General features: G+C 31.5%; 1 protein-coding gene across 1 annotated transcript; it reads left to right on the top strand.

The window, feature by feature from the left end:
• The first annotated feature begins 4,439 nt into the window (after positions 1–4,439).
• On the top strand, positions 4,440–25,317 carry LOC117174415. Its single transcript, XM_033363525.1, has 5 exons — positions 4,440–4,535; positions 9,611–9,679; positions 16,704–16,844; positions 23,454–23,614; positions 25,250–25,317. Exons 1-4 carry the CDS (start codon positions 4,445–4,447, stop codon positions 23,552–23,554), a joined length of 402 nt encoding a protein of 133 aa, XP_033219416.1. The 5' UTR covers positions 4,440–4,444; the 3' UTR covers positions 23,555–23,614; positions 25,250–25,317.
• The last annotated feature ends 687 nt before the right edge of the window (positions 25,318–26,004 follow it).

Below are 26,004 nucleotides of genomic sequence, written 5' to 3'. Positions count from 1 at the left end.
TAGAGCTCCAAGGAGATTATGTTGAAAAATAAAAAAAAATTTACCCAAAAAAATTGTTTTTATACTTCATTCTAAGGACTTATTGAACTACCCTCGTAATTAAGAAGCACTAAAAAAGGTGGGTCTGGTTCTAAATTTGAATAATTATGAAAAAGGCAAATTAGAATTATTTACAACAAAAAACTTTTTTCATAATTATACAAATTTAGGACCAGATCCACCATTCTTAGCGATTTTTGTTTAGTATCCCAAATTGTCAACGAGAAGTAGCGTTTGGTGTGATAATAAGTTGGGAAATAAAAAGGTGGTGGTAAGGTAGGAATCTGGTCACGTGACCCACTCATCACATGGCCTTAAAGAGTGCGTAAGATATGGCCATGTACATTCTGATATTCGAAAAAATGTAGAAAAAGTATTTGAAAATAACATAAGGCCCTTCTTGATTGATATGAATTACAATAAGCGTAACAATAATAACACCGGCCCACAAAAAAAAGTTGTCTGCACGAGACAATTGACTAGGCTACCCTTATGGATTTTGGGCCGATGAACGTTTGTTGATGAACAAATGTTTTGTATGCCCTGTGTAAATTGAAAATTATTAAGGTTTGCCCTACTTTTTGCATCTAGGGGAAAACTGCGAAGTGTAGGACAAATTCTGAGGCCATATTCGGATTCAGCGGCTCAAAATCCATAAGAGTAGCCTAGTTACTTGTCTCGTGCAGAAAAATTTTTCGTATGGCCTGTGTGACTAGAAAATTCCTAGGCGTTTCCCTACTTTTTGCATCTGGGGGATAAATGAGACGTGTAGGACAAATTCTTAGACCATATTCGGATTCAGCGGCTCAAAAATCCATAATGGGCAGCCTAATCACTTGTCTCCTGCAGACAACTTTTTTTTGTGGGCCTGTGTAATTACCAAGTTTAAGAAGTAGACCCTCATGTAAAACTTCAATTTATATTTTAATCTGTAAAAAATATAGAAATTACCTATATTTAATTTAAGTCATTTAAAATATATCTTTTTGGCGAAGTATTAATGCTATCTGCTTTCAGAATTATTCCATAGATGAATTGAAACTATTGTTTGTTTTAGTTTAAAATAAAACAAGTTTAAAGAAAAAAATAATTGAAATGATAATTGTGGATGAATGAAGACACTTAAAGTGTAATTAACTTTTTGCATCTTAAAGCATATACAATAATCTTCTATTAATAAACAATATAAATGTGTGTGTAAAACTTTGAATTTATAAAATTAATTTAAAACTGTCGTGTTAGCGTTTGATATGAAACTCAGGGAAATTAAAAAAGTAATTAAAACTTTAACACTATGATTGGCAGTGAGAAAAAAGGTTTTCTATTGTAATTGTTTAATTACTTCTAGGAAAATAAGCGCATTTAACAATTAGATCTTTACTTTGCTTTAAAAATACATCAGGCCACAAATATAACAAAGTCAGGGACATTAGAATGATAAAAAAACCAAAGTTTGAATTTCTTTTAGGATAATGGCTTATTTGGTGAGGTTTCCCCAAAAAGTAAAAATGAGCATTTTTACTTTTTTAATCAAGACAGTTGGACTTTTAACCAAAACAGTTGAATTTTGAACAAAAAGATGAATTCTTAACAAAAAATTTAATAGCTTATATTTCAACAAAAAAATAATTTTAACAAAGCAGTTATATTTTTATCAAAAAAGTAGAAACTTCAATAAAATGAGGAAATCTTTAAAAAAAAGTTGAATTTTCAAGATGCAAATATTATTATTAACATAAAAAAGTTACATTTCTAAATGAAAAAATTAATTTTATACAACAAGAGCGAGTTTTCATAAAAACACTTAAATTATTTACCAAAAAGAGTTCAATAATAAATTTAAAATGGAATCGTTAAATCTTCATTTGGAGAAAATAAATGTTGAAGGAAATGAAAACGAATTTTCCAGAAAATAGTTGAATTTTCGATCAAACAAATTCATTTCCATCTGAAACGAATCTTTAACTTAAAAGATCAATTTTGAACAAAGTAGCTCGACTTTGGACCAATCAGTTGAATTTTCTATCAATCGTTAACATTTTGTAAGAGAAAATAGAAAATTCGTTGATTTCGCCCCACCCCATCTTTCCGCAACAAAAAGTTTTTACGTAATCTATTTAAGGACCTTATCTGACCTGAGTAAATAGATAACCGGGATTGAATTGCTACAATTATTTTTTTTATTATTAATATTTTTGACAGTTATTTTAATTGATGCAAAAAATATTTCAACTAATTTGGTCGAAATTTTAAAAATTAATTTTTTTATTAATTATATTTTTTCTCACAGGTAACTTCATGCCGAGCTTTTTTTACATGCAAGTTTTAAGAGCATAAGTAGTTTTTTTCTCATTTGATAATACTTATACACTTCATGTCCCACATAATAACAGTTTCGCGGGCTGCTTCGCACTGGTCTTCTTACTAAATCGGTACCCTCTAAACGTGAATAGTGAGGGCCACATGAGCTTTTTCGAATTGGAATGCAAAATATTGCGCAATATACTCCACTGAGTACTCGCGCACTGCGGATCTTCCGAGGCGGCAGTCGCAACCGTCTCTCGCCCTGTCCCCTAAAAAACTACGTGGGCCAGCTGGTCTAGGAATTACAAAAGCGGACAGGCTTTTGTAGGACAATTGAGTAGTCAAATAATAAATCATTCCTGGTGTTTTCATAGGAATGTTAAAAAAATTTCAAAGAACAAAATATTTAGATTCAAAGTCATCATAATCCGAAAAATAGAAAATGTCAAAAAAGTAAAAAATGCGGACTATATTAAAATTATCAAATAATTATAATCCAAAATGAAATTTTGTGAATTTTTATGAGTCAGATTCTTTTTTGTGAATCTCCTAATAAAAATTCTTGAATGTCATTTGTTAAATTGCTTTTACTGCGTGACAAAAAATTTTCTCCGATATTCACTTTTACGTTCAAATCTTCATGTATTGAATGTTTTCAACGACTGAAAAATCCCGAAAAATAAAATTCCCGATGCTGAAAAATTCCTGAATAGTAAAGTTTCCAAATCAGAAAATTCCCTAAGAATAAAATTTCGAAATTGGAAAATTCTTGAATTATAAAACTCTCAAAAAAGGAAATTCCCAAATTACAAAAATCCCAAATAATGGAATTCTCGACAGCTTATAATATCACCGGATTGGAAAATTCAGAAATAATAAAATGCCCGAACTATAAAATTCTCAAAAATAATCAAGCTCACGAATTAAAATAATTTTGAATATTCAAATTCCAGACAGTTTATAATATAATGACATCGGTAAATTTCCGGATTTTAAAATTCTCGAATAATACAAAGTTCCAATTATAAAATTCCTAAATAATAAAATTCCCGAATTAAAAAATTCCGAATAATAAAATGCTTGGCAGTTTATAATAACCGAATTGGAAAATTTCAGAATAACAAAATGCCCGACAGAAAATTGCCAAATTATAAAATATCCGAAATTGAAAATTCTCGAAATCAAACAATTAGAAAAAATTATATATTTATCATTTATCCATTTAAAATATAATAATCTCATATTTTTATTTAAAAAATATTTCTATATTTTAGTTTTTAAAATTACTGTTTGAATTTCAAGTAACAATAATTAAAAACAATTTTTAACCAGAAATATATTTTTTTCAGTTAATGTTATATTAAATTCAAAAAATAATTTTAGAAACTTTAAACATTTATATTAAGTTTTCTTTAAATATATTTTTTAATAATTGTATTATCAATAAATGAATAATATTTATAAAAAAATTCAATTGTTCAAATTCCAAAATTTCTAGTTCGAATATTTTATGATTTGGCAACTTTTGCTGGAAATTTTCAAATTCTGTAATATTATAAACTGTTATAAATTCCATTATTTATGAATTCTCCAATTTGGTAATTTTATTATTTGGATTTTTAAGTCATCCCGAATGTACAGCTTTCGAGCCTGAACAAAATAGTTCTTGACAAAATAAAACAATCATTTACTTAAATCGAAGTATACTTATGGGCAATGTTTGAAATTGTTAGTTAGAAAAATTTTTAAAATGTTGTAATGAGACAAGTTTTTTAAAACAAATGCATAGTTTATATTTTAGAACTTTTTGTCATAGATTCATAATGACCGTATTTTTTCAAAAGTGATTGCAAAAACTTCACATTTCTATATTCAAAAAGCTTAATGAATGGATTGTCAATTTATACACAGATAACGCTTTCAAGGAAAGTAAACAAAGTTAACTTATTGTGTAGCAAGAAATTCTCCATTAATTAACAATTTTTTTTGCTCAACTCATCGCCATCGCTTAAATTTAGATAATCATTTTTATCAATAATAAGATAATGGCTAGCGTACATTTATAGAAGTGAAAAGCTTAACTTGTTTTGAGTTAAAAAACATGTGTTCAAACAAAACCTCTGTCGCAAGCAGAATGAGGCTTTTTATTTTTACACTGCCCTTCATTTTTTTTATATTTCTTCAATCTGTGGGTAAGTAGAATATATTATAACATTGAATCAGTCATATATTAAAATATCGCATGTATATCTACTCCCCCCACAACAAATTAAGATTTTTCGGATTAGAACTGTACTTGGAATTTTGGTTTGAAATTTAATTTTTTCGTCAATTTTACTTTTTGTTTTAAATTTAATTGAAAAATAAAAACAATGCGATTTTCTAACTATGTTCTAAGAGAAAATGGCTATAAAAAATTAGAGCTTGTTTAAACAGTTTATTTAAGAATCCAGTTATCAGTTAACAGTAATAGTTCATGTATAACAAACAATTTGTACTAAAAGAAGCCACAAAAAATAATCATGAGCGCCAAAACCTCGTAAACCCGAATGTTTTACTTATGGGTTCTTTTTCGACATTTTTAGTATTAGCTCACCTTATTTCACCTAAAATTAATAATTCTTAAAAAATGTTCAAAAATTCATTTTTTCTAATAAAAATATTTTCTTATTTGTTTAAAATATAAATATATTTTTTTATCAAAGGTTCCAGACGAACTTTTAAATTCTTGTTCCTTTTTAGAGAAAAAATTCCCAAAACAATTAATTTCATGATTTTAATTGTTTTGCTCATTTCTTTAAAAAAATGTTTAAAAGACTTTTTTCACATATTTTTATTTTTCTTCTAATAATTAAGGCCTTTAGTGTCGATATATTAGACCTATATAAGCCCTGCATAATTCCAATTGGAACCTACTTTAGACCTACCGAACCCGCTTTCCGTTAAGTTAGTTCGTTTGGTCGCGTTTGGAAACTCACTTTTCATGTTTGGACTTCGAAATTGTGTGAGTTATCGAACACAAAACTAATTAGCCCCATACTCGCGAGCGGTGCCTTATCAAGTGGTAGTGACCTTCTTTGGCCAGCCATGTATGTAAATTTAATATTATGAGTTCGAAATCCTAACAAGACAATTTTTCGAAAAATTAAATTTTTAAAAGACATGTGTGATTTCAGCTTTTTTCATTCCTACGACGCAAAGCTAAAATTCTACATTTCATTAGTAAAAATTCATTTCATACGGAAATGACAGATCATTATGTCTAAAAAGTGTGGGAATACCTAAATAACTGTCCAGGTACAATATTATTTAAATGGGACAAGGCCATTATTGAAGTAACTTTTGGCTAGAAATCGAATAGTGACCTTCAACTTGACCTACAAGGTCATTTCAAGGTCAAATTTGTGTTGTTTTTAAATAGGAACCCTTATTTTTGACAGAGACAATTAAAAAAGCGGAAAATTTTACGTTTAAGTATTTGCTCATGTCATAGGTCAGGTGAGACTTTGCAGGTCAGCTGAATGGCATTCAAACTTGAAATAGGCTCGGCTTGGGTAACGGGGCGGCTCTGTATTTCCTTAGCTCAAGTTCATTCTCAAAATAACTATCAACGGGAAATCTATCGGTGACCTTCAATTTGACCTTAAATTAGAGACTTAAGGTTATTTGAAGGTCAACTTTGTGTTTTTAAATGGAAATCCCTATTTTGGACATCGGTAATTGAAAGAGTGGGAAATTTAACATTTAACTATATACTTAGGTTATAGGTAAAGTGTGACTTTGCAGGTTTGCTGAAGGTCATTCAAAATTAAGCAAGGCCCGGATTGGGTTAAACGGAATGCTCTGTATTTTCTTAGGTCAAGGTCATTCTTGGAGTAACTTTCAAAGAGAAATCCAAAGGTTACATCTAATTTGACCTTGGAATAACTTTGAAGGTCAAGTTCAAGGTCAAGTTGAAGGTCACGATTTGATTCCACCTTTTCTCTCCCTTAAACTACTATGTAGTTTTAGTACCCTCTTTCGAGAGTTGTTGTATAAATAACGTGCCTGTTTGTTCATTTTCATATTACTTTTTTCTATAAATTGCTTTTTTTGGTTGGGAAACTAGTACCGAAATATAATTTTTATTTTAAAACACGCATCATAAAGAGTAGTGATAAAAAAAACAGTTTTGGTGGAAACAGATGGAAAAGTCGTTGGCAAACATTAAATATTTAGAACGGCCCTGTAGGTATTTCCGAAAGCGAGATATGATGTCTGGGTTTTGCCGCTATCTTTATTTTCATTGATAAGAAAATATTTGCTTATCGTTGAAAATTTTCTGATTAATTTATCTTCGTTACATTATACTCTTCAGAATGACTATATTCTATTCTTTTCATGCATTTTAGTGATAACAATGTTCACTGATAATATGAGTTTCACCCAGGTAGCAAATTATCGGGGCAGACTTGCGTCTAGTTATGGAATGTTCTAGATCCTCTAATCAAGACGGTCTTTTTGAGTAGTAATCGGGTGCTGGTTAACCCATCAGGATTAAACATTTTTGCAACGCTAATTCAAATATTGTTTTCGGAGATTTCTAAAAAGAGCTAGGGTTATTAAAAAGATAAAAATGAAATATGAAATCCTGCAAAAGGCTTTTCTAGCTTTTGAAGCCAAATCCTTTTTTCCACATTTCATAAAATATCCATGCTGATTAAAAGTATAATCTAGCTATGAATTCGACCTCGAGTCGAGTTTCCACTTAGTTTGTTTTCATAATTATATGGTGCTTATTTCATAAGCACTTTGCCTTGCGTTAGCAAATGTATATTCTTACTCATAGAGACAGCATCAGGGATTTTTTACATATTAGAAAAACTAGGGTTTCTATTTTTAACGATTTAAAAATATATATCTACAAAAAATTCTAAATTACTAAATAATACAAACAATTTTTAAAATACAAAAACAAATCAGACAAATCTAATTTTATATTTGATATGGTAGTTTTTTGAGCTGGAAATCGGAAGGAGGAAGTTTCGTTATACCCTATCCCTTTTCCAGCTTTATGTTTTCTTTAAATTTTTCAGAATTATTTGATTTGAACATTTTTGATCAAAAGATCTTTTCTATTCATCTATCAACTTTGAATTATGTACATTAAAAAAGATTTCTGTTCAAAATAGATGCCTCAAATATTATGAATGAAAATAACTTCCTTGCTCTACAATGAAGTTTATTAATATTGTAGGTCAATCAATTCGTCTCGAACCAACACATCTTTTCTATTCTCGTATTGATTTTAAATTATGAGAATGAGATAATTTTTAATATAATAATCAATTTTTAATATTATATAAATGACCATAACTTTCTTACTCTGTAATTAATTCAAATATATTAATATTAAAGATCAATTAATTCACCTCGAATCAACATATTTTCGCTATTCTCACATCAAATTTAAATGATTAAAATAAGAAAATTTTTACTATAAAAATCGATTGTTAATATGATATCCAATAAATTTAAATTTATATTTTTCTAAAAAAAGATCCTCTAACAATCGCTCCACTGGGAATCGAACCACGAAACTTTCGATAGCGGATTGGGTGCTTTCCCATTCAAGCTATTAGAGAGGTCGAATGAAAATCTTTTTTCAGAAATATACGTTATCTCAAGCTAGGTGATACAAGTAATTTCATAGGAACTCTGTATTATCATCAGAGTATTTACTATCGATCAGTATATATGATTTCTATTTCCACACATGGCGGGGTGACATCTATACTGATCTATAGTAAGTAGTCTGGTGATGGTACAGAGTTTCTATAGTATTCAATAAAATGTATTAACATTGTAGGTCAATCGATTCCTCTCGAACCGAGGAATATTTTTTATTCTTGCATCAACTTTAAATTACGCTAAATGAAAAAATTTTACTATAAAAAAACATTACTATGAAAAAATGTATCAATATTATAGGTCAATTGATTTGTATCCAATCAAAAAATCTTTTCTATTCTCGCATGAATTTTAAATAATGGGAATAAAATGTTTTGACTCTAAAAGTCGATTTTTAATATAATATAAATGACCATAACTTCCTTACTCTTTAATAAAATGTATTAGCATTATAGGTCAATCGATTCGTCTCGCACCGAGAAAACTTTTTTATGCTTGCATCAATTTTAAATGATGTTAAAGAAAAACGTTTTAGTATATGAATCCGTATTTTCGAATATATTATGCATTCCCATAGCTTTCTTATCTACAATCAAGTGTAGCAATATTATCGGTCTTTATTCTTTGATAAACTATATTAATATTATAGGACCATCGATTTTTCTCGAACCGAGGAATCTTTTCTCTTCTTGCATCAACTTTGAATTAGAAATGAAAAAAACTTTTACCATAAAAACTGATTTTCAAAATATTATAAAGTGCTAAAAAAAGTCAATTAATCTTTTTTAAAATGATTTGATCAGTTTTAAGATATTAGTAGTGAAAATAAGTTCCTCGAATTTCATCACTTTTTCTGCAATCGTTTTCAAGTCATCGCGTTCGCAAAGAAGTCTGACATCCACACATCCACATATCTATGCATCTACACATCCACATATTCACACACATATCCCCATATTTACATACACACACATCCGCAAAATCGCTCAAACCATTGTAGTAGACATTGTGAAATTGAGGAACGTTTGATTAAATGAACATAAAAAATGTCGCCATTACAAAGATTCCTCTATGAGGAAGCGAAAATTAAAAATGTATATTGAAAACAAAGATTTTTTATCCCATAGACTGACTAGTGCTAGATTAGCTCATTCAAATTAACGTTTAACTATATAAAAAACTTAAAAAAATATAAAAATTTAAATCACATTCCAATAATAATGTATAGGACATTTAATTCAAAGGCCCTCACCATATCCTAGTCTACCCTAGTTATTATACAACAACTTAGTGAAAAATGTTACAAAAATACCCGAGTGTGCAATAAGAAAATTAAATCTGACTTAAGACACCTACAATTTTCAGCACGGCTATTTTCTTTTTTATTTCGACAAAGCTATTTAGAGTTCAACCTTTGGCCTTTATAAGAAAGTGCAATATTTCATCTGATTGTATGCAATTTTTGAGGGATTTTATTTTTTTAGAAAAAGGAATACTATTTTCCAGATGTTAATTCCACTTTTCAAACCTTATGATATTTTCTAGGAAACCGTAATATTTATTTTTTGATAAAAAGTCACTATATTTCTTCTTACAGAATCAAATCCATTGCCTGGATGGTTACGAGGTCGCAAGTCAAAGAATAAGTACAAACGCATCGCACCTGGTAACTTAAACACTAAAATACAATCCTAAATAGATATAAGAAAATTGAGCGTAGATGACTAGAGGCTTTGCCTAATTGTCTTTTTCAATTATTTAAAAATAATTTTTTTATATTTTAATGTTAAGAAAGAAGGTTTAAAAGGATTTTAAAATTGTCTTTTTTTACAAAAACAAAACAGAACAAAAATGTAATTCATGTAATTATAGTATACTATCTCCTATTAAGAGAGGTTCATAAGTCATAAATCGAATGTCGTTGATTAATAGTCGTAAGAAATATAATTCTAATAATGAGTGAAAAAAAAGTTCTACGAGGAAAGGGCAATTAAAAAAAAACGAATTTAGTTATGAGAAAGAATCGTTTATTGAGAGTTCATCAGAATGTTTATAAAAACAGTAAGTGTTAACTTATGCTAATTTTTCGTTATAGATTATGACTTATGAAAAATCTTAGCAAGTAACGTAAAACACGTAATTTTTTTGTAAAAAACACTATTAAGAATTTATTTTATAAGATAAATATTATTAGAATTATTTCTATTCTATAAGAGAATATTTAGTAATTTCAACGGATAGTGAGTTTATTTCCTTTTCTTTAGATAAAAATTTAAAACTCTAAAATAGCCAATTTTGACACTTTATTTGTTTATATATTATTTCTGTGTGACAAGAATTAAAAAATCGCAAATAATTATTTTCAAAGAATTTAATGTAATGCTTATGAATTTTTTAATTTCTTTTTTCTAAACACAAATTTTAGCTAGTTAATTCGGGATTGGAAAATTCAAATAGTTTGCTAGAAAATTCAACTATTTTAGTGAAAATGAACTTTTACATTAAAAATTAATTCTTTCGGTAAAAAATTCAAGCATTTTCTTGAGAATTTATGTATTTTGTTAAAAATTTAAATATTTTGGTAGGTAGAAAGTCCAAACCTGGTAAAAAATCAACTTTTTGTAAAAAAAACTTTTTTGTTGAAAATTCGTCTTTATCGCTTGAAAACAGTACAATATTTAATTATTTGGTTGAAAATTAACTTTCTTGTCGAAAATGAATATTTTCGGCATACAATTTTCACAATTAAAATTAAAAGTTCAAAAAATGCCAGAAGCACTCTTTGTGGACTACATTTTGTCAACAACACAATTCTCAATGGATTTGGACTTTTTTTAGATGACTGTAAGCTTTTCGGGTATATCGAGTCCATAGGAGAATTTTGATTTGGCTAAACTGAAATTTTTTATATAATAAAAAAAAACAATATTTTTATCCTAACTTTTCAGATGTACCTTTTTTTTAAGATGTAAGAATTGACTAAGGAAAAGCCTTAGTCAGTGTAATTAGTATCTAACAATAGTTTTCAGTAGGTTAAGGTAAGGAAAAAAATGGTTTATAATATTTTAAACAAATTAATGAACAAAAGCCATTCTTCGTGATTCGCAAAATAATTAGTTGTTTGAAATTCACAGTTTTTATAAAGAATATGCGAGGAATGTATGTCTAATTATGATTATTTAAAAATATCTGCTGGTTGGCAGAATTATTTAAACAATTTATATAAACAAATGCAGTTTTCGTATGTCACAATATATACTTCCTCTCCTATTTACAATCTTTCCTTCTCCATTCCTCTTCCTCCTTCCCTCTCTTTTCCTCCATCTTAACCAACACCCCCTTCACCCATGCTACTGCTCTTTTGCCCCCTCCCCTTTTCATGCGACAATACCTCCATGCTTATCCCACTCTTTCTCATCTGTTCACATTCTTTCAACCAGTTGTCAACTTTTGCATCCCCTTTCCCGCACAATTCATACATTCTTTTCTCTCTAGAAAGCCAGAACCTATTATAATTCTCCATGCAACCGTACCTCATTCTCGCTATAAATTCCTGATGACTTCCTTGCTCTCCTTTCTCACACAAATATTGCACTCTCTCCCTTGGCATAATCAACACATAGTTCCCGTTAAACCTTGACTCTCTTATTCTCTCCTCTCCTGCCTTCTCTTTCTCCATGTCATTCTTTTGAACCAACTCACATACCTTCCTTCCATCTTTGTGCATCCTTCTCATTTTATCCATCTGCAATTCATTCGTTCCAAAATGCCTGTCCCTTCCCACCTGCATCTTTGCACCACTACGTCTGTTCTCCTTCTCCCACCAACACTCCCTAACCAGCTTACTTACTCCTCTTCCAAAAATTTTTCCTTATATTTACACGCTAGACTCCCGTTATAATCCCTAAACTCGTTCTTCCTGTCTCCCTCCTGACAATAAAGTTCAGCGTATTCCTTGCCAACCTTAGTGTCCACTTTTCATACCTCTCCTATATCCTATTTATCTTATCACTTACCTTACATCCCCACACCTCTACTCCGTAAAATAAGACACTCATCACTAGCGAATCAAACAATTTCATTCTCCTCAAAAAATCATCTGCGAACAACCTCTTCCCGAGCCCTCACACCTGGCTCATCACTACATTTGCCCTTCTCACCCTCTCTTTTATATGAACATCCACTCCCCCATTCCTTCGAAACAGAAAGGACAGATACACAAACTCTTTCACTTCCTGTACCGCTTTTCCCTCCCTTTTCGACTTGTCCGCATTTAACTCTAATCTTTTTTTGTCCAAGTATCGTCTCGACCTCTTCATCATCTCCTTTAAACCCTCTTCGCTCTTTACTAGCAGTACTATGTCATCAGCATATGCGAGTGACCATATCCTGACTCCTCCTACCCTAACTCCTCCTACCACTCTGACCGCCAGCTTACTTTCCATATCCGCGATCAAAATTGCAAAAAACGTTGGGCTAAGCGGGTGCCCTTGCCTCAACCCCATATCCATCCAAACAGGCACCTCTTGACTCCCCTCTCTTTCATCGCCTCACACAATCTCCCCCTATCCACCGAAGGGAACGCGCCATTTAGGTCTACAAAAAACGCGGACACTTTAGAACCTTTTTTGGTTAGTTCTCTATCCACCACGTGCTGCAAGACGTAAATATAGTTAAAAGTGTTCCTTAAGTCAGCCTGCGTCTCCGGCAATAATCCTTTCCCCTCAACACCTTTGCGCAGCCTATCTGCTAACACCATCGCGTATATTTTGTACGCAGTATTCATTAGCGTAATTCCTCTATAATTTTCCTGCCTTTCCTGCCCCTTCGTTATACAGTGGTACGATCAACTCTTCCCTACACGCTCATGGGAATCCCTCCCCCTACATACTTTCTTCCCTACCCCCTTCAGCCTCTGCCTACCTCTTGGGTGCCAAACAGCCACGCTTCGTTCTCTACCCCCTCCATTCCTGCTGCCTTAGATTTTTGCAGCTTCCTTATCTGCTTCTCTATCTCCCCGTCATTCAGCTCCTCTCCTTTCACCTCCCTCGTTCTCCTAATTCACGTATCTCTCTTCCGTGTATCTGACCTGAAATGAGTCCTTAAAAAATTTCTTCCATTCGCCGCTCTCTATCTTCTCACTTATTCATACCTTAAGTTTCCTAAACCTATTAATTATCATCCACACGTCCGCTTCTGTCTTAACACCGCTTTTATCTTTCTCTTCATCATTTCACATTCTCTATCCCGTCACGGCGTCACCATTCCTTTCTTCTTCTTTCTAAATAACTTCTATTGCACACAACCTTTCACTTACGTTGCCCAACTGCTCCTTATACTTCTCTATCGCCTCTCTCGTCCATTACACCCTCTTCCTTAACGACCCTTCTTCTCCACCTTCTTTCACCAGCCTTCCCCTGTATCCACAAACTTAATGGCTGATGGTCGCATTTTACCATACCACTTGCCACCGTTCACCCTCTATCCTCCATCCAGTCTCTCCCCTTCCCAATACAGGCCCCCTTCCCGCCCAATTCTCGCATTACCCCCCCCCCCCCATTACCACTACACCCTGACTTCTCTCTCCTAGTAATTTGTTCATCTTTTATTTAATCCTTACCATTCCATCCTTATTGTACTCAGTCACAAACTTATACATTACCCCTTCTAACTTTACAGCCCTCATTTGCACGCCCTTCCCCTCTCCATGAACTTCTTTCTCTAATGCATCCCTAATCCCTATTATAATTCTCCCAGTAGCCCTTCCTTTCCTCTTTACTTTGATCGCCTCCTGTAGCCTCCAACTATACCCTCTTGGTAACTTTCGCTCTACTCTACCCCAATCCTTTCTCTCTACCCAAATCTTTACCAGTATAATCATATCACATTCCTGCATATACCTCCGGAAATTCTTATCTTTCTTTTTCAACCCTGCTACGTACTAGTACAGCGCCTTAAACACTCCTTCACCCGGTCTTACTCCAACTCCCCCTACTTCCCCGAAACAAGTTCTCCTGCACTTCCTTCAACACCTCCTTCTCCTCGTCCTATACCCACATTTTCTCTTCTATTTTTATTTTCCGACACCCTAACTTCGCCGCTCTTCCTTCGCTCCTCTCCTTCCTAGCCCTATCATTTAGCATTCTCTGCACATCCCTTTCATGCCTTCAAACTACTCTATGCTCTGTAGCAGCGCTTCCACCCCCTCCCTTTCTTCCCCGCTCTTTAGCATCAATCCTCTTATTAATGTATTATTTCTCCTATCTGCCTTCTCTCTTCTCTTCATCCTCGACTCTATTGCCATTATTCTTTCCCTATCCGTTCTCTCCTCCTTTTCATTCCTACGCTCTCCCACTTTCTCTTCTATCATAATCTCTACCTTCTCCCAAATACCTTGCTTCTCGCCCTCCCCCTGTCAACTGCTTCCGATCTCGACCTGCCCTCCACCTTGTCTAGCGATTTTTCCATCCTTTCCTTCCACACCCTAATATCTTCTTCCATCTCCTATATTTTATTCTCTTTTTCCTTTCTTACCGATGTTAACTCCCGCTACAATCTTTCTGGTTTCTTCCCTAAGCTCTTTTACTTCCTTTTCCCATCTCTCATCTTTTATCCTTAGGTCCTCCCTTATACTTTCCATCTGATTCATAGCCTCCCTCACGTCCTCCCTTAACCCTCTGATCTCGCCTATCAGCATCCCGATAGCTTCCTTCTCCGTCTGCCCCTCCATTTGGGGGGGGGGGGGGCGAACTACATGTTCGTACGCTTTTTTTAAAGGGAGTCTCTAGCGCGCTTTTCTCCGGACATTCTTTGCTTTCCCTTTTCCTCTTCAAGTGATCCTCCCCCTCACTTGCACTGAATGCTTTATCCCTTGCCTGATTACTTCCTTCGCTTCGACTCTTCCTCCTCCATGACGCGTCACTCGACACCTGGCCACGCACAGCTGGCCGCAGTGTCCTTTTGGAAATTTTCTCTCCGTCTAATTCACTACCAGCACTGCTTATATCGCTTACCGCCCTAAAATTTCCGTTTCTTTGCCCTATATCACCCCTCACATTTCCTTAAGGCACCCTTTTCTCACCCCTAACATCCCCCAGTACTACGAGAACCAACGTTGTCCACCATGAGGGCCCAAACTCCTGAACACAAAACTACCCTGCTCCCTTGCAAAACTAACCTCACTTTCCCTATTTAGCCAGAACCCCCCCCCCCTCACTACAATGTAAATTAATTTTTCTCTTCGCAATGTACCCATCACAATCGTACTCACCTCCTAGACTTCCACCCTTACACTACACTCACACCTTCCACACAAACTCCGTACAAACTTCTCACCGCCTGTCACTGCACACTTTCTTACTGCCGCCACCAACATGCAAGTCAAGTGACTATAATGTACATTTGTTTATGAAAATTGTTTAAATAACTAACTTTTCTTATTAGGCAGCAAAGTATCATAGCAAAGAGTAATTGGAAATACATTTTTAGTTGATTATTATTTTTTATCAATTTTAACAAAATTACATACACCCAGGAGTAACTAAGAAAACATTTTTAGTGGGTTCCGAAAAAAATGGCTCTATTTGTGGAATAATGTGTAAAATGTGAATTTGTTCATAAATATTGTTTAAAGAATTACCAGTTATTTTTAATATTTTGAAGAAAATGACAGCAAGAAGTTATTGGAAAGATATTTTTGTTTGATTCTGCAAAGAAAATGGAGCCTATTCACTGTGTCATGCGAAAACTGGGTATTTGTTTGTAAAAATTGTTTAAATAATGCTTCCAAGCAGCATATTTTTTTAAATAATAATAATTAGGATACATTCCTCTCATATTCTATATAAAAACTGCGAATTTTAAACAACTTATCATTGCGAGTCACAAAAAATGGCTTTTGTTCATTAATTTGTTTAAAACATTATAAACCATTTTTTCTCACTCTAACTTACTGAAAACTATTGCTAGATAGTAATTGCATTGACTGAGGTTGTTCTTTAGTCAATTCGCAGGTCTGACAAAAAAGGTGCATCTGAAAAGTTAGGATAAAAATATTGTTTATTTTGTTGTTGAAGAAAAAAACTCTAGTTTAGCCAATCTCCTTTTTTTAAAGACATTTGTAATATTTAAAATTTGTCAAAATCTTATGAAATAAATCCGATAAGCAAATTTGAAGTTTATAGAAATACTTTAAAGTATTTTGGAAGTTTATAGAAATGTTTAAATCCTGTTAATTATTGGTGGTATATATAATGTATAAAGAAGTTTCAATAGTAGCGTGAGTCCGAGGCATTTTGTTACACTCGACTCTCGGTTAAGTGACAGTCTCTGGGGTTTTCTGCAAGTAGCCTTGTTGCTAAATCCGGAGTTTTAAACTGTGTATAGTCTGGGCCGCCTGAATCGTTTCCATATGGAATACATAATATTGTGCATACTCCGAATGTGAGTACCTGCGCACTGCGCCTTTCAGATACACTGCTGGTGTTACTCAGGCAAAAGTAGAAACGGTTTCTCGCCCCGCGCACAGAGAAAATGTATGGACCGGCAATTATAAATATTACTAAACTGCGAGTGACAAAACCGAGAGTCGGGTGGAGTGGATTTGGAATTAAGTACGAGTGCAATATTAGTGGTAATATGTTCAACTTTTTTAATTTTAAAAATAATTGTAAACTATATTTTCCTTACAGAATCAATTGAAGAATCGTTGTTAAAGCCAAAGTCACTGAAGCCAGTAGTTCTTAATAATGGTGATGAGGTGTTTCGTAGAGGGAAGCTTAAGGCAATAGTCTGGAACGGGCTAGTTTACACTTCATTTTCAACTAAACTAAGTAAAGCAAAAACTAAAATACAATATAAAACAATAATTATTAGAGAATACTATCTAGAAATTATTTTTAATTATAGAGTTTTTCCTAGAGTTTTTTACAATTGAAAATTCAAATTATAGGTTTCTATCTTCTTAATTGGAGGGGAAGTGGAGCATTCAGTTACGACAGTGAAGCGGGGGGTCTTTAAGTCATGAACGTAATTTTTGCGAAAACGAAAATTAAACAAATAACTCGCACTAATTGTATAGAAATTTATCATGAATTTAGCGCCACGCGCCAAACAAACCTTGAGAGTGAAAAATTGCCCTAGCCAACAATAATTTTTTGAAGTAAGGGGATTTCATTGGTAAGGGAAAAGTCAGAGATTGAGAAAATATATCTGGCAAAATCATAGAATTTCTATCATTTTTAAAAACTGCCAAACAAAATGAAGAACAAAATTTTCAATTTTAATTTTGACCTGTTTTCTTTTATTTATACAAAATTCTAGGTTAAAAATGTTACAATATATAATATTCTGGGCTATAAGTGTTAATAGTCAGGGCAAATGAAAGATTGGTTTGGGAAAAATGAGGGAATTTTAAAAAATAAAGTTTTGTGGCAACCCTGATATAATATTATTACCATTAATTTAAATGCCTCGTATTTATATTTACATATCTTTTTACAGTTTCGCCCTGAAGATTATCTTTTTAGATAAAAACCTTATTAATTGTATGAAAAATCATCTTTTTTCATTGAAAATTCAATTATTTTGTAGAAAATCTACTTCTCATTTACAGCTCATGTTTTGATTTCGAAAAGTAAAACTAAAATATTTTTTGAATGAAAATTCTACTATTCTTTTTAAAATTTTCCCGTATAGAAATTTCCCTAATAGTCCCTAATAATATCAAGGCTTTGTTGGGGGCCCCAACAGCTCACCTTTTACTTACAACCCTTTTAATTGAGATGACTTCCATAATAAGCCCTCTATTGTGGCCCTGGAGAGGATGGCTTTAGAGCCTAAATAATTTGGATGATCAAACAAAAATTTTATTAATACGAAAAAAAAATTGAAAAATCTGACATGCAAAAAAAAGAACGTTGTGAATGACGTTTACAGGTTAAGTCATTGTGTCACACGCGAGCCACAGGTGAAAAAATGATGATGTTTATATTTTTTTAAATTTAATCATATGAATTGTATATTATTTGTGTGAATTATCTAAAAGGATTTTATTCAATTATTTTCATAAATAGAAAAGAGAACTAGTTTTTAAAAGTGGGTGAAGACGCTTGAAAATTTTTTCACGAAAATTCTTTTTTTATACGTTTTTATTATATTAAACAGTATTCGTAAGTTCTTTTGAGTGATTTACTTATCAAGAATTGTAAAGGGTTTCTTGTAGCCGTATCAGTATAAACTGCTCTTAATAAGTGGGTCAAAATGTCAAAATCACTTAGTATTTCGTAAATGGCACAATGAAATTAAGGTCCCCAGTGGGCACAAAGTTTGGCGACGTCTTTACGACATAGTTGCGACATCTTTACGACAACTTTACGACATCCTATGTCGATGTCGTTAAGGTGTCTTTACGATATCGTAAATAAGTCGTATGATTCGACGATGTCTTTACGATATCGCAAAGACACTGAAACGATATGGACATCGGATGTCGTAAAGATGTCCAAAGATTTCGTAAAGACGTCGCCAAATTTTGTGCCCACTGGGTTTATTGAACGGTCATCCTTCAGTAAAATAAACCTCTTTTCCCTCGTATTACATACTGTACGACATGTAAAATCCACTGAACCGAGATTAACGTAGTAACGTATTAGTGTCAGTTAACTTAGCTTGTCCCTAAAGTCGCAACGCAACCTATCCGCGTCGAGAACCGGATGAATTCACGACGCAATCGGCAATGTATGGGTTCCCAGTGGACAAACAATTTGACGATGTCTATACGACATCGTAGCGACATCTTCGCGACAACTTTATGACATCCTATGTCCATATCGTTAAGGTGTCTTTACGATATCGTAAAAAAGTCGTATGATCTGACGATGTCTTTACGATATCATAAAGATACCGAAACGACATGGACACAGGATGTCGTAAAGTTGTTGTAAAGATGTCGTAACGATGTCGCCAAATTTTGTTCCCACTGGGTTGGATCACCTAAAAAACATTCCTTTTTGACATTTCTGTGACAATCGTCACATTACTCTATATTCCCACTTTTCAAGGAAGGGGTTTTATAAAAATAATACAATTTTGGGTGGCACAACTTATTCACAAATCGCGTACACTTGAGAGTTTATTGGAGCAAGACGTATTTTTGTTCCGTGACTGTTCCAGCTGACATATAGATATGAGATAAATGCTAGAACTTTTGATGTGTGCCGCGATGACATGGTCGCGTATTCAGAAGTTGTTTCTGAGGTTGCCACCCTCAGTTACAAATGCATTTTAAAATTATTTTACAGATCGCAACTCTTGTAATAGTGTAGTGGTTAAGACTATTGACTTACGTGCTTAGTTTATGCGTTCGAATCCCACCCATTGCGTGCGAAATTTTAATTGTATTGTAAGCATTATAACTTAAAAATACCGATTAATTATAAGTATATCCGAAAATATTTATAAGAAATAACCTTGCGCTTATTTATCATATATTTTTTAACAATACTTTTTAACAATTCATAGTGCTGTCTTAACTGTAGTCTACGCCGTGAAGATAATTAATTCGTAATCGCAACATCCAGGAACTGTACGGAATAGCGAATGTACTTGGAAGATCGGTAGATTTAACTTGGTATTCAGTCAAATATAAGGTTCTTTTTTCTGTGTGTACAATATTAGCGGACATATTTTGTCAATGAGAATAACAAGAACGGCACTTACTTGCACAAAATGCACAATACCCCATTAGGATTTCTACACGGGTGTCTTTTTAATTTGAAAATTTATCTATTTTAGTAAAAATTCTATCTTTCTTGGACAAAACTGAACTGCTTGTTTAATTATTCAACAATTTTGTTAAAAAGTCATCCTTTTTTATTGAAAATTTAACTGCTTGGTTGAAAATTCGTCTTTTTGCATTAAAAATGAATGTATCTTAATAGAAAAACTTACTTTTCATTTAAAACTCATATTCTGATTTTGAAAACTTAGACTCAAATATTTTTAAAATAAAAATTCAACTATTTTTTTGACGAATTTGTGTTTTTATTTAAAAAATTCATCTATTTTAGTACAAAATTGCATCTTTCTTTTAAAAAATGTAATTGTCTGGTTGAAAATTTAACAATTTTGTTGAAAAATTATCCTTTTTGGTCGAAGATTCAGCTGTTTTCTTGGAAATTTAAGTATTTCCTAGAAACTTTATCTTTTGTTTGAAATTCATATTTTAGTGTTGAAAAGTACTAAAATCTTTTTTGGACGAAAATTCATATATTTTTTTAAATATTTGTATTTTGGATTTAAAAATTCATATATTTTAGTTGATTCGTTATTTTTCTTGTATTAAATTGTAACTGTTTGGTACCAAATTAATCTTCTTTGGTAGAGGATTCAACTATTTCGTTTGAAAATTTTGATTATGCAACTTTGTTAATTAATCATTTTTTGGTTGAAGATTCATATTTTCAGTGGAAAATGTATCTAGTTTTTTAAATGTTTAACAGTTTTTTTTAAAGTTTGTATGTCTTTGGCCCAAAATTGAACCATTGTATAGAAAATTAATTTCTTGTTGAAAATTCGTATTTTTTAGTTAAAAAAAAAATTTTAACAGAAAATACGTCTTTGGGCTAATTTTTAATTTCGGAGATAATCATCAAATAAAAATACTGATGAATGTTAAATAATTATTTTGCTGTTATTAAGGTTCAATATACGATAAGTTGATTTATTTAAATTTTACTTTATTATTTTACTTATATTTGTGCTTATAATCAAGGATTATCTACTGTAGGATCATTATATACTATAAGGGGGTCTTCCCTATCATTTGAAGAAATGTTGTGGTATTACAATTTAGAATGAACTAGTTTTTTTAAATTAAAAGCGGGTGCATTCTTTAAAAAAAATTGTTATCAAACATTTTATTGCAACTTATGTTCTTTTTTTAAGTGAATTTGTTTACTTTCAAAGTTATATTTTTTAAGGTTTAAAACAAAAATACGCATCCTAGCGTAAAGCGGTCTGAAAAAAATTTTTAGATATAATTCAGGCTAAAAATTTTGTTAAATAAAATGTTATTTTAGCTTGTGTGGTTTTTACAAGAAGTCCATTTTTTAATTTAATATATTTTTGAAACAAGAGTTTGAAAAAGAATTTTTAGATCTTTTTTGGCTAAACAGTTTCTGTATTTTCATTTTTTCGTCTCGTGCTTCGTTTTTGCAAAAATGAAATTTTAAATTTTTTACCTTATTTTTACGATTAAAAGAAAATCTATTCGTCCTATCTTGAAATTATTAATAATAAATTTGAAGATGCTTTTTGGGTGAACATTTTTCATCTATTAATTTTTTTCGTACCCTGTATTGTTTTCCAAAAAATCTAGTTTGTTATTTTTAATGTTTTTTTTTATGATATGAACAAAAACTGCGCGCTCTTAAAAAATTATCATGCGAAGTCTGTAGCTCTTTTTTGGAAGAGAACTTTTGTCTATTTTTTTCCTTTCATAACTTGCGTCGTTTGTCCAAAAATTTCATTTCTTCATATTCAATTTTATTATTTACGAATTAAAAAAACTACGTGTTGTATCAAAAAAAGTTGTTCGTAACAAATTTGCAGATTTTTTCCAAGTGCAAAATTTTAGTCCATTCATATTTTTTTGGATCTTGCGCAATTTGAACGCAAAATGGAATTGATGATTTTTCATTATTTTTGTGCGATCAAAATTGGAATTTTCGACTATTTTTAAATTCAAAAACTTGCTATGATAATATTGTAGGGCTTTCAAAAAGCAACGTTTTTCTGCTCTATACTTATTTTGTATTGTGCGCAATTTGGCAAAATGCTCATTTTCGTTTGCTTTTTGGATTTTGAAAATGCTATAACTATGAACATTTTTTTTTATGGTCGAAAAAAAGTCATAAAAATAGAGTTATCTTTTTTACGGTATCATTTGTATAGTATTTCTGATTTTGAATAGCATAACTTAATGCTGATATTTTCAATCTAAATCAAATGAATTTGAAGTTCCAATCAGTGGTCTCACTCTAGTACCATTTGAGTCTACTTATCCTGAATCTTAGTTTAAGAGTGTTGGATAAACGAGCCGACTTGCTCTGAAATTGGTCCAAGTCCAAACCCCTAATTTTTCCGAGAAGGAAAAATATGTATATATAATTTTAATTTTTATTGAGATAACATTATTTTATACTTACGTGTACTGAAATGGTCTCGCAATCGATACAATTTTGTAAATTGTTGATATGAAAAGGTTTCGTCTGAAAGTATCTCATAAATTCCTAAGAAGTAGACGAAAATGTAGGAACAGATGGTCGATAGTAGAAGCCAAGATTTAAAAAAAAAAATTTCCCAGCACCTACATTTCAGACAAAATCGGAGGGAAGAGCTAAAATTCTAAAACTTTATTTTAATCTGACGTCTGAAGTCTATCAAAAACTTGTACAAAATTCTAAACCTTTGTGCACATTCTATATACGAGTTATAAATGCACATGTAATTTCCACATTTCTTTTTGAAAAAGCAAGTTTATTTTTGTACTTTCAGATCAATCATTATTTCTACATGGAAAATGTGCTCAAATAAATAAGAAAAGTAATTAATAGCTCACAAGGGGAAGGCCTAAGGGTTTATTATTAATTTAAAAAATGGCGATTACCTTCACTGATTCACTAGTATCAGTCAAACGGCACGTCTCTCACCTAGCGGTGCTGGCCTGGTGGTAGCGTGTTTGCTTGCGACTTCGCTGCTGCGGGGTTTCGAATCTTTTAGCTACACATTTTTTTTATATCATAAAAGAATTCGAATTATTACTATTATTCATTTTAGTTATTTATTATTGAAAAATTAATAATCACTAATAATTATTTATCATTATTATTAATTATTATTATTATGAAAATATATATTATAAATTATGAATAATTATGAATAAAGCTATTTTATTTTGAAATTCTTCCCGTGGTTTCTCTTAGTAAGATGTGGATGTTTTAATGCGACAAAATTATGAATTTCGATTTAAATTTCGAATCTCAAAATAAAGTCTTAGAATACTCGGTCTTTCCTCCGATTTTGTTCAAAGTTTCGGTATTTTGTAAAAAAATATTTTTATCAAGCGTCCCTTCTCCTGTCGACCAGCTCTTTATACATTTTCGTCTGCTTCCTTAGAATTTATGAGATATTTTCTGACAAAACTATTCTTATCTACAATTAACAAAATTATATCCATTGCGAGACCACTATAGTAAATTTAAGTATCATACAATTTCATCTCAAATAAAATAAAAATTATTTAAACATATTTTCTAGTGCCGTGAAAGGGGGGGACTTGGACTCGAACCGATTTCAGAGTAAGTCGGCTATTTTCAAAGCCGCTTATCGAAAACCCTTAATACCGAAAATTAGCTCTAGAATAATACTATTTTTTACAGTCTATTCAGAAAAACCTAAACATCGTGATATATTGAAGACTAAGGATGGAGTTGAAAAAGCAGAATACGATGAACATAAGGGGTGGATCGGTTTTCTGTAGGCACATGCAGTGGTGTTCGTACGCAAATATCTTTTGCACATGCACTTCCGCGTCCAGCGGGTAATTTAAAAACTAAAATACAATCTAAAATAAATATTGTATAGAATTGTGTCTTGAGTGTCCAATTTTTTCTTAATTAAGGGGTATTTTAGGGCTCTACATACAATTTTCTTCATCCCAAATTAATTACTTATATGAAACTTCCTGCGCCTAATGACAGGGGTTAATATTAACTTTTCATTAAGCATTATAAACATTTCATTTTTTTAAACAAATTCAATGTTTTTATATTGAGAAGACACATTTCTGGAATTTAAATTTCTAAACAAAAATTTCAACGTAAGAGTTTTCAAAATTCGTGTAATCGTTCACAAGAAAATGGTTGATTATGTTGTAATATTAAATTTTTATGGTCAAAAACTTTCGCATTAAAATTTTGTTTGCGTCGAAAATTCGAAAAATACTGTTTGACTGTAAGAGCTGATTACAAATTTATTTGACGGCTAAAAAAACGACTAATAATTTATAGTAGCCTGCTTGGGATAATTTGACCTAAACTAAAAATTCAAACTCGAATAAAAAACTAGTAAGCAGAACATAGTTTAATTTCCAACAAAGTCTTACAATTTTTAACCAAATAATGAAAGCTTTAACCAAAAAAGGTGAACTTCTAATAAGAAATTTAAAAGTCGAAATTTTAGTTCAAAAGAATGAAGATACTTAAAATTTATCAAACGATTTTCATTTGCTTAAACAATTTATCAATTGTATTTTTTTAATACTTGGGCCTAATGATTGAGTGTGAGAATAAATTTTTTTATATTTGTTTCATTTTTATTTGATTAAACAATTGATAATTGTCCAAAACGAACATTAGACAGAAAAAAGGCAAAGAAATTCATTTGCTATTTTTTCAATAAGTTCCATTACTTTCTCCCAATTCTTATATTTTTTAACCTACTGCTAAGAGTTGAATCAATTTTTATTTGTTTAAAATATTATTATTTTATAAACAAATGGTTCTTAGGCTTTCTCCTGTTAAAAGCTATACTTAAAAACCATAAATGGTTTAAGAAATAAATATACAACTAAAATGAAATAATTCACTCTTCACATTCATAAATTAGGTCACTGCATTCAGATAATAATACAATTAATTGACGTTATTACAAGATAATAAATTTTATGAAAGAAATACAAATTATTTAAACAATATTTATTGCGTTGAAACAAGTAATATTAAGGCTAAAATGTTGATACTTGATTTTAAAAAACTAGAACGAAAATACGCTTTTCTAGCTTTTTCCGTTAAAATGTTGGATTTAAGAAATTATTCAAACAGCAAGAAAACAATTGAAGTAGAAAAATTCAATTTCAAAGTTCAATTAATATACCATAGTATTGTTAAAATACCCTCCATTCGCGATATTGTCTGGAAAAAAAATTGCTTGAAAAATTGAAAATAAATTGACAATATGTAAAATTTTGTAATTTATTTGCTCATGAAGATTTATAAAAAATGCGAAAAAAGTAATAATTAATGGCAATATCCTGAAAAGTCTTTGTTGCACTTAAATGGAGCAGTTTTTGTGGGCACAATGAAAGTGGCTGAAGAGGATTGAAGTACAAAATTAATGATTCAAAATTAAACATTTACTCATATTTAAAATAATAAAATTGTGTCTTTTTTAACAGAATGAAATTAGGCTCCAGACGATGAAATAATGAAGAATCATCGCTTACGCAATTGGCCAATGTCATCTCTGCCGAGGCTTCAATTATACTTCATTCTATTGTGTTATTTTGTAATTAATTGAATCTCTTCTCTATTCGAATCCATAATAAACCAAAAATTATGATGAATATTAATAATTTTTATGTTATTTTTTTGTATACTGGTCTAGAATCAATATTTTTTAAATAGTAATTTTTAAAATTGTTAAAAAAATGCTCTCTAGCTAAGCTGGAATTCGAGACCATGTCTTTCAGATGTATGGTCTGATACACTCAATTCTGATGCACTTTCTTATTTTCTGAGCTCGAATCTTAACGGATCTAGAGAGCATTTTTTACAATTTTAAAAATCAATATAAAAAAATTGATCCTAGCCCTTATTGTGCACATGGGGTAAAAGCACCTCAGAAATTGTTTAAGAGTGTTTTTTCGAATTCGAATTGAAACCAATTCCGCCATATGGGTATAGTCGAGTATTTCTACTTTAAAACGCAGTACATAGTTTCGCCCGTTTCACTTTAGTGTGCTCTTGGCAACAGTGCAAAAAAGACGTGCCCATCGTGCTCATCGTGCGATCGCCCCATGTGCCGTTCGCATCACACGCCTTTGTGTGTCGATTGCGCATACATTGCATAAGTTATGTGTACGCAGGGTTAATATTTATTATCCTTTTTATTTAACTTGATATGTACCTTAATAATTATATGTAAAATACT

Source organism: Belonocnema kinseyi, chromosome 6, assembly GCF_010883055.1.
Source record: "Belonocnema kinseyi isolate 2016_QV_RU_SX_M_011 chromosome 6, B_treatae_v1, whole genome shotgun sequence".
Taxonomy (NCBI): Eukaryota; Metazoa; Arthropoda; class Insecta; order Hymenoptera; family Cynipidae; genus Belonocnema; species Belonocnema kinseyi.
Note: the sequence above shows the minus strand (reverse complement) of the source record. Positions and strands in the feature narration are given on the sequence as shown.

Excerpts from the sequence above, each read along its gene's own strand:
- LOC117174415 (XM_033363525.1), top strand. The coding sequence starts at position 4,445 with ATGTGTTCAAACAAAACCTCTGTCGCAAGCAGAATGAGGCTTTTTATT. Across the intron at positions 4,536-9,610 it reads TATATTTCTTCAATCTGTGG|AATCAAATCCATTGCCTGGA; the intron begins GTAAGTAGAATA and ends TTCTTCTTACAG. Across the intron at positions 16,845-23,453 it reads TTCATTTTCAACTAAACTAA|TCTATTCAGAAAAACCTAAA; the intron begins GTAAAGCAAAAA and ends TATTTTTTACAG.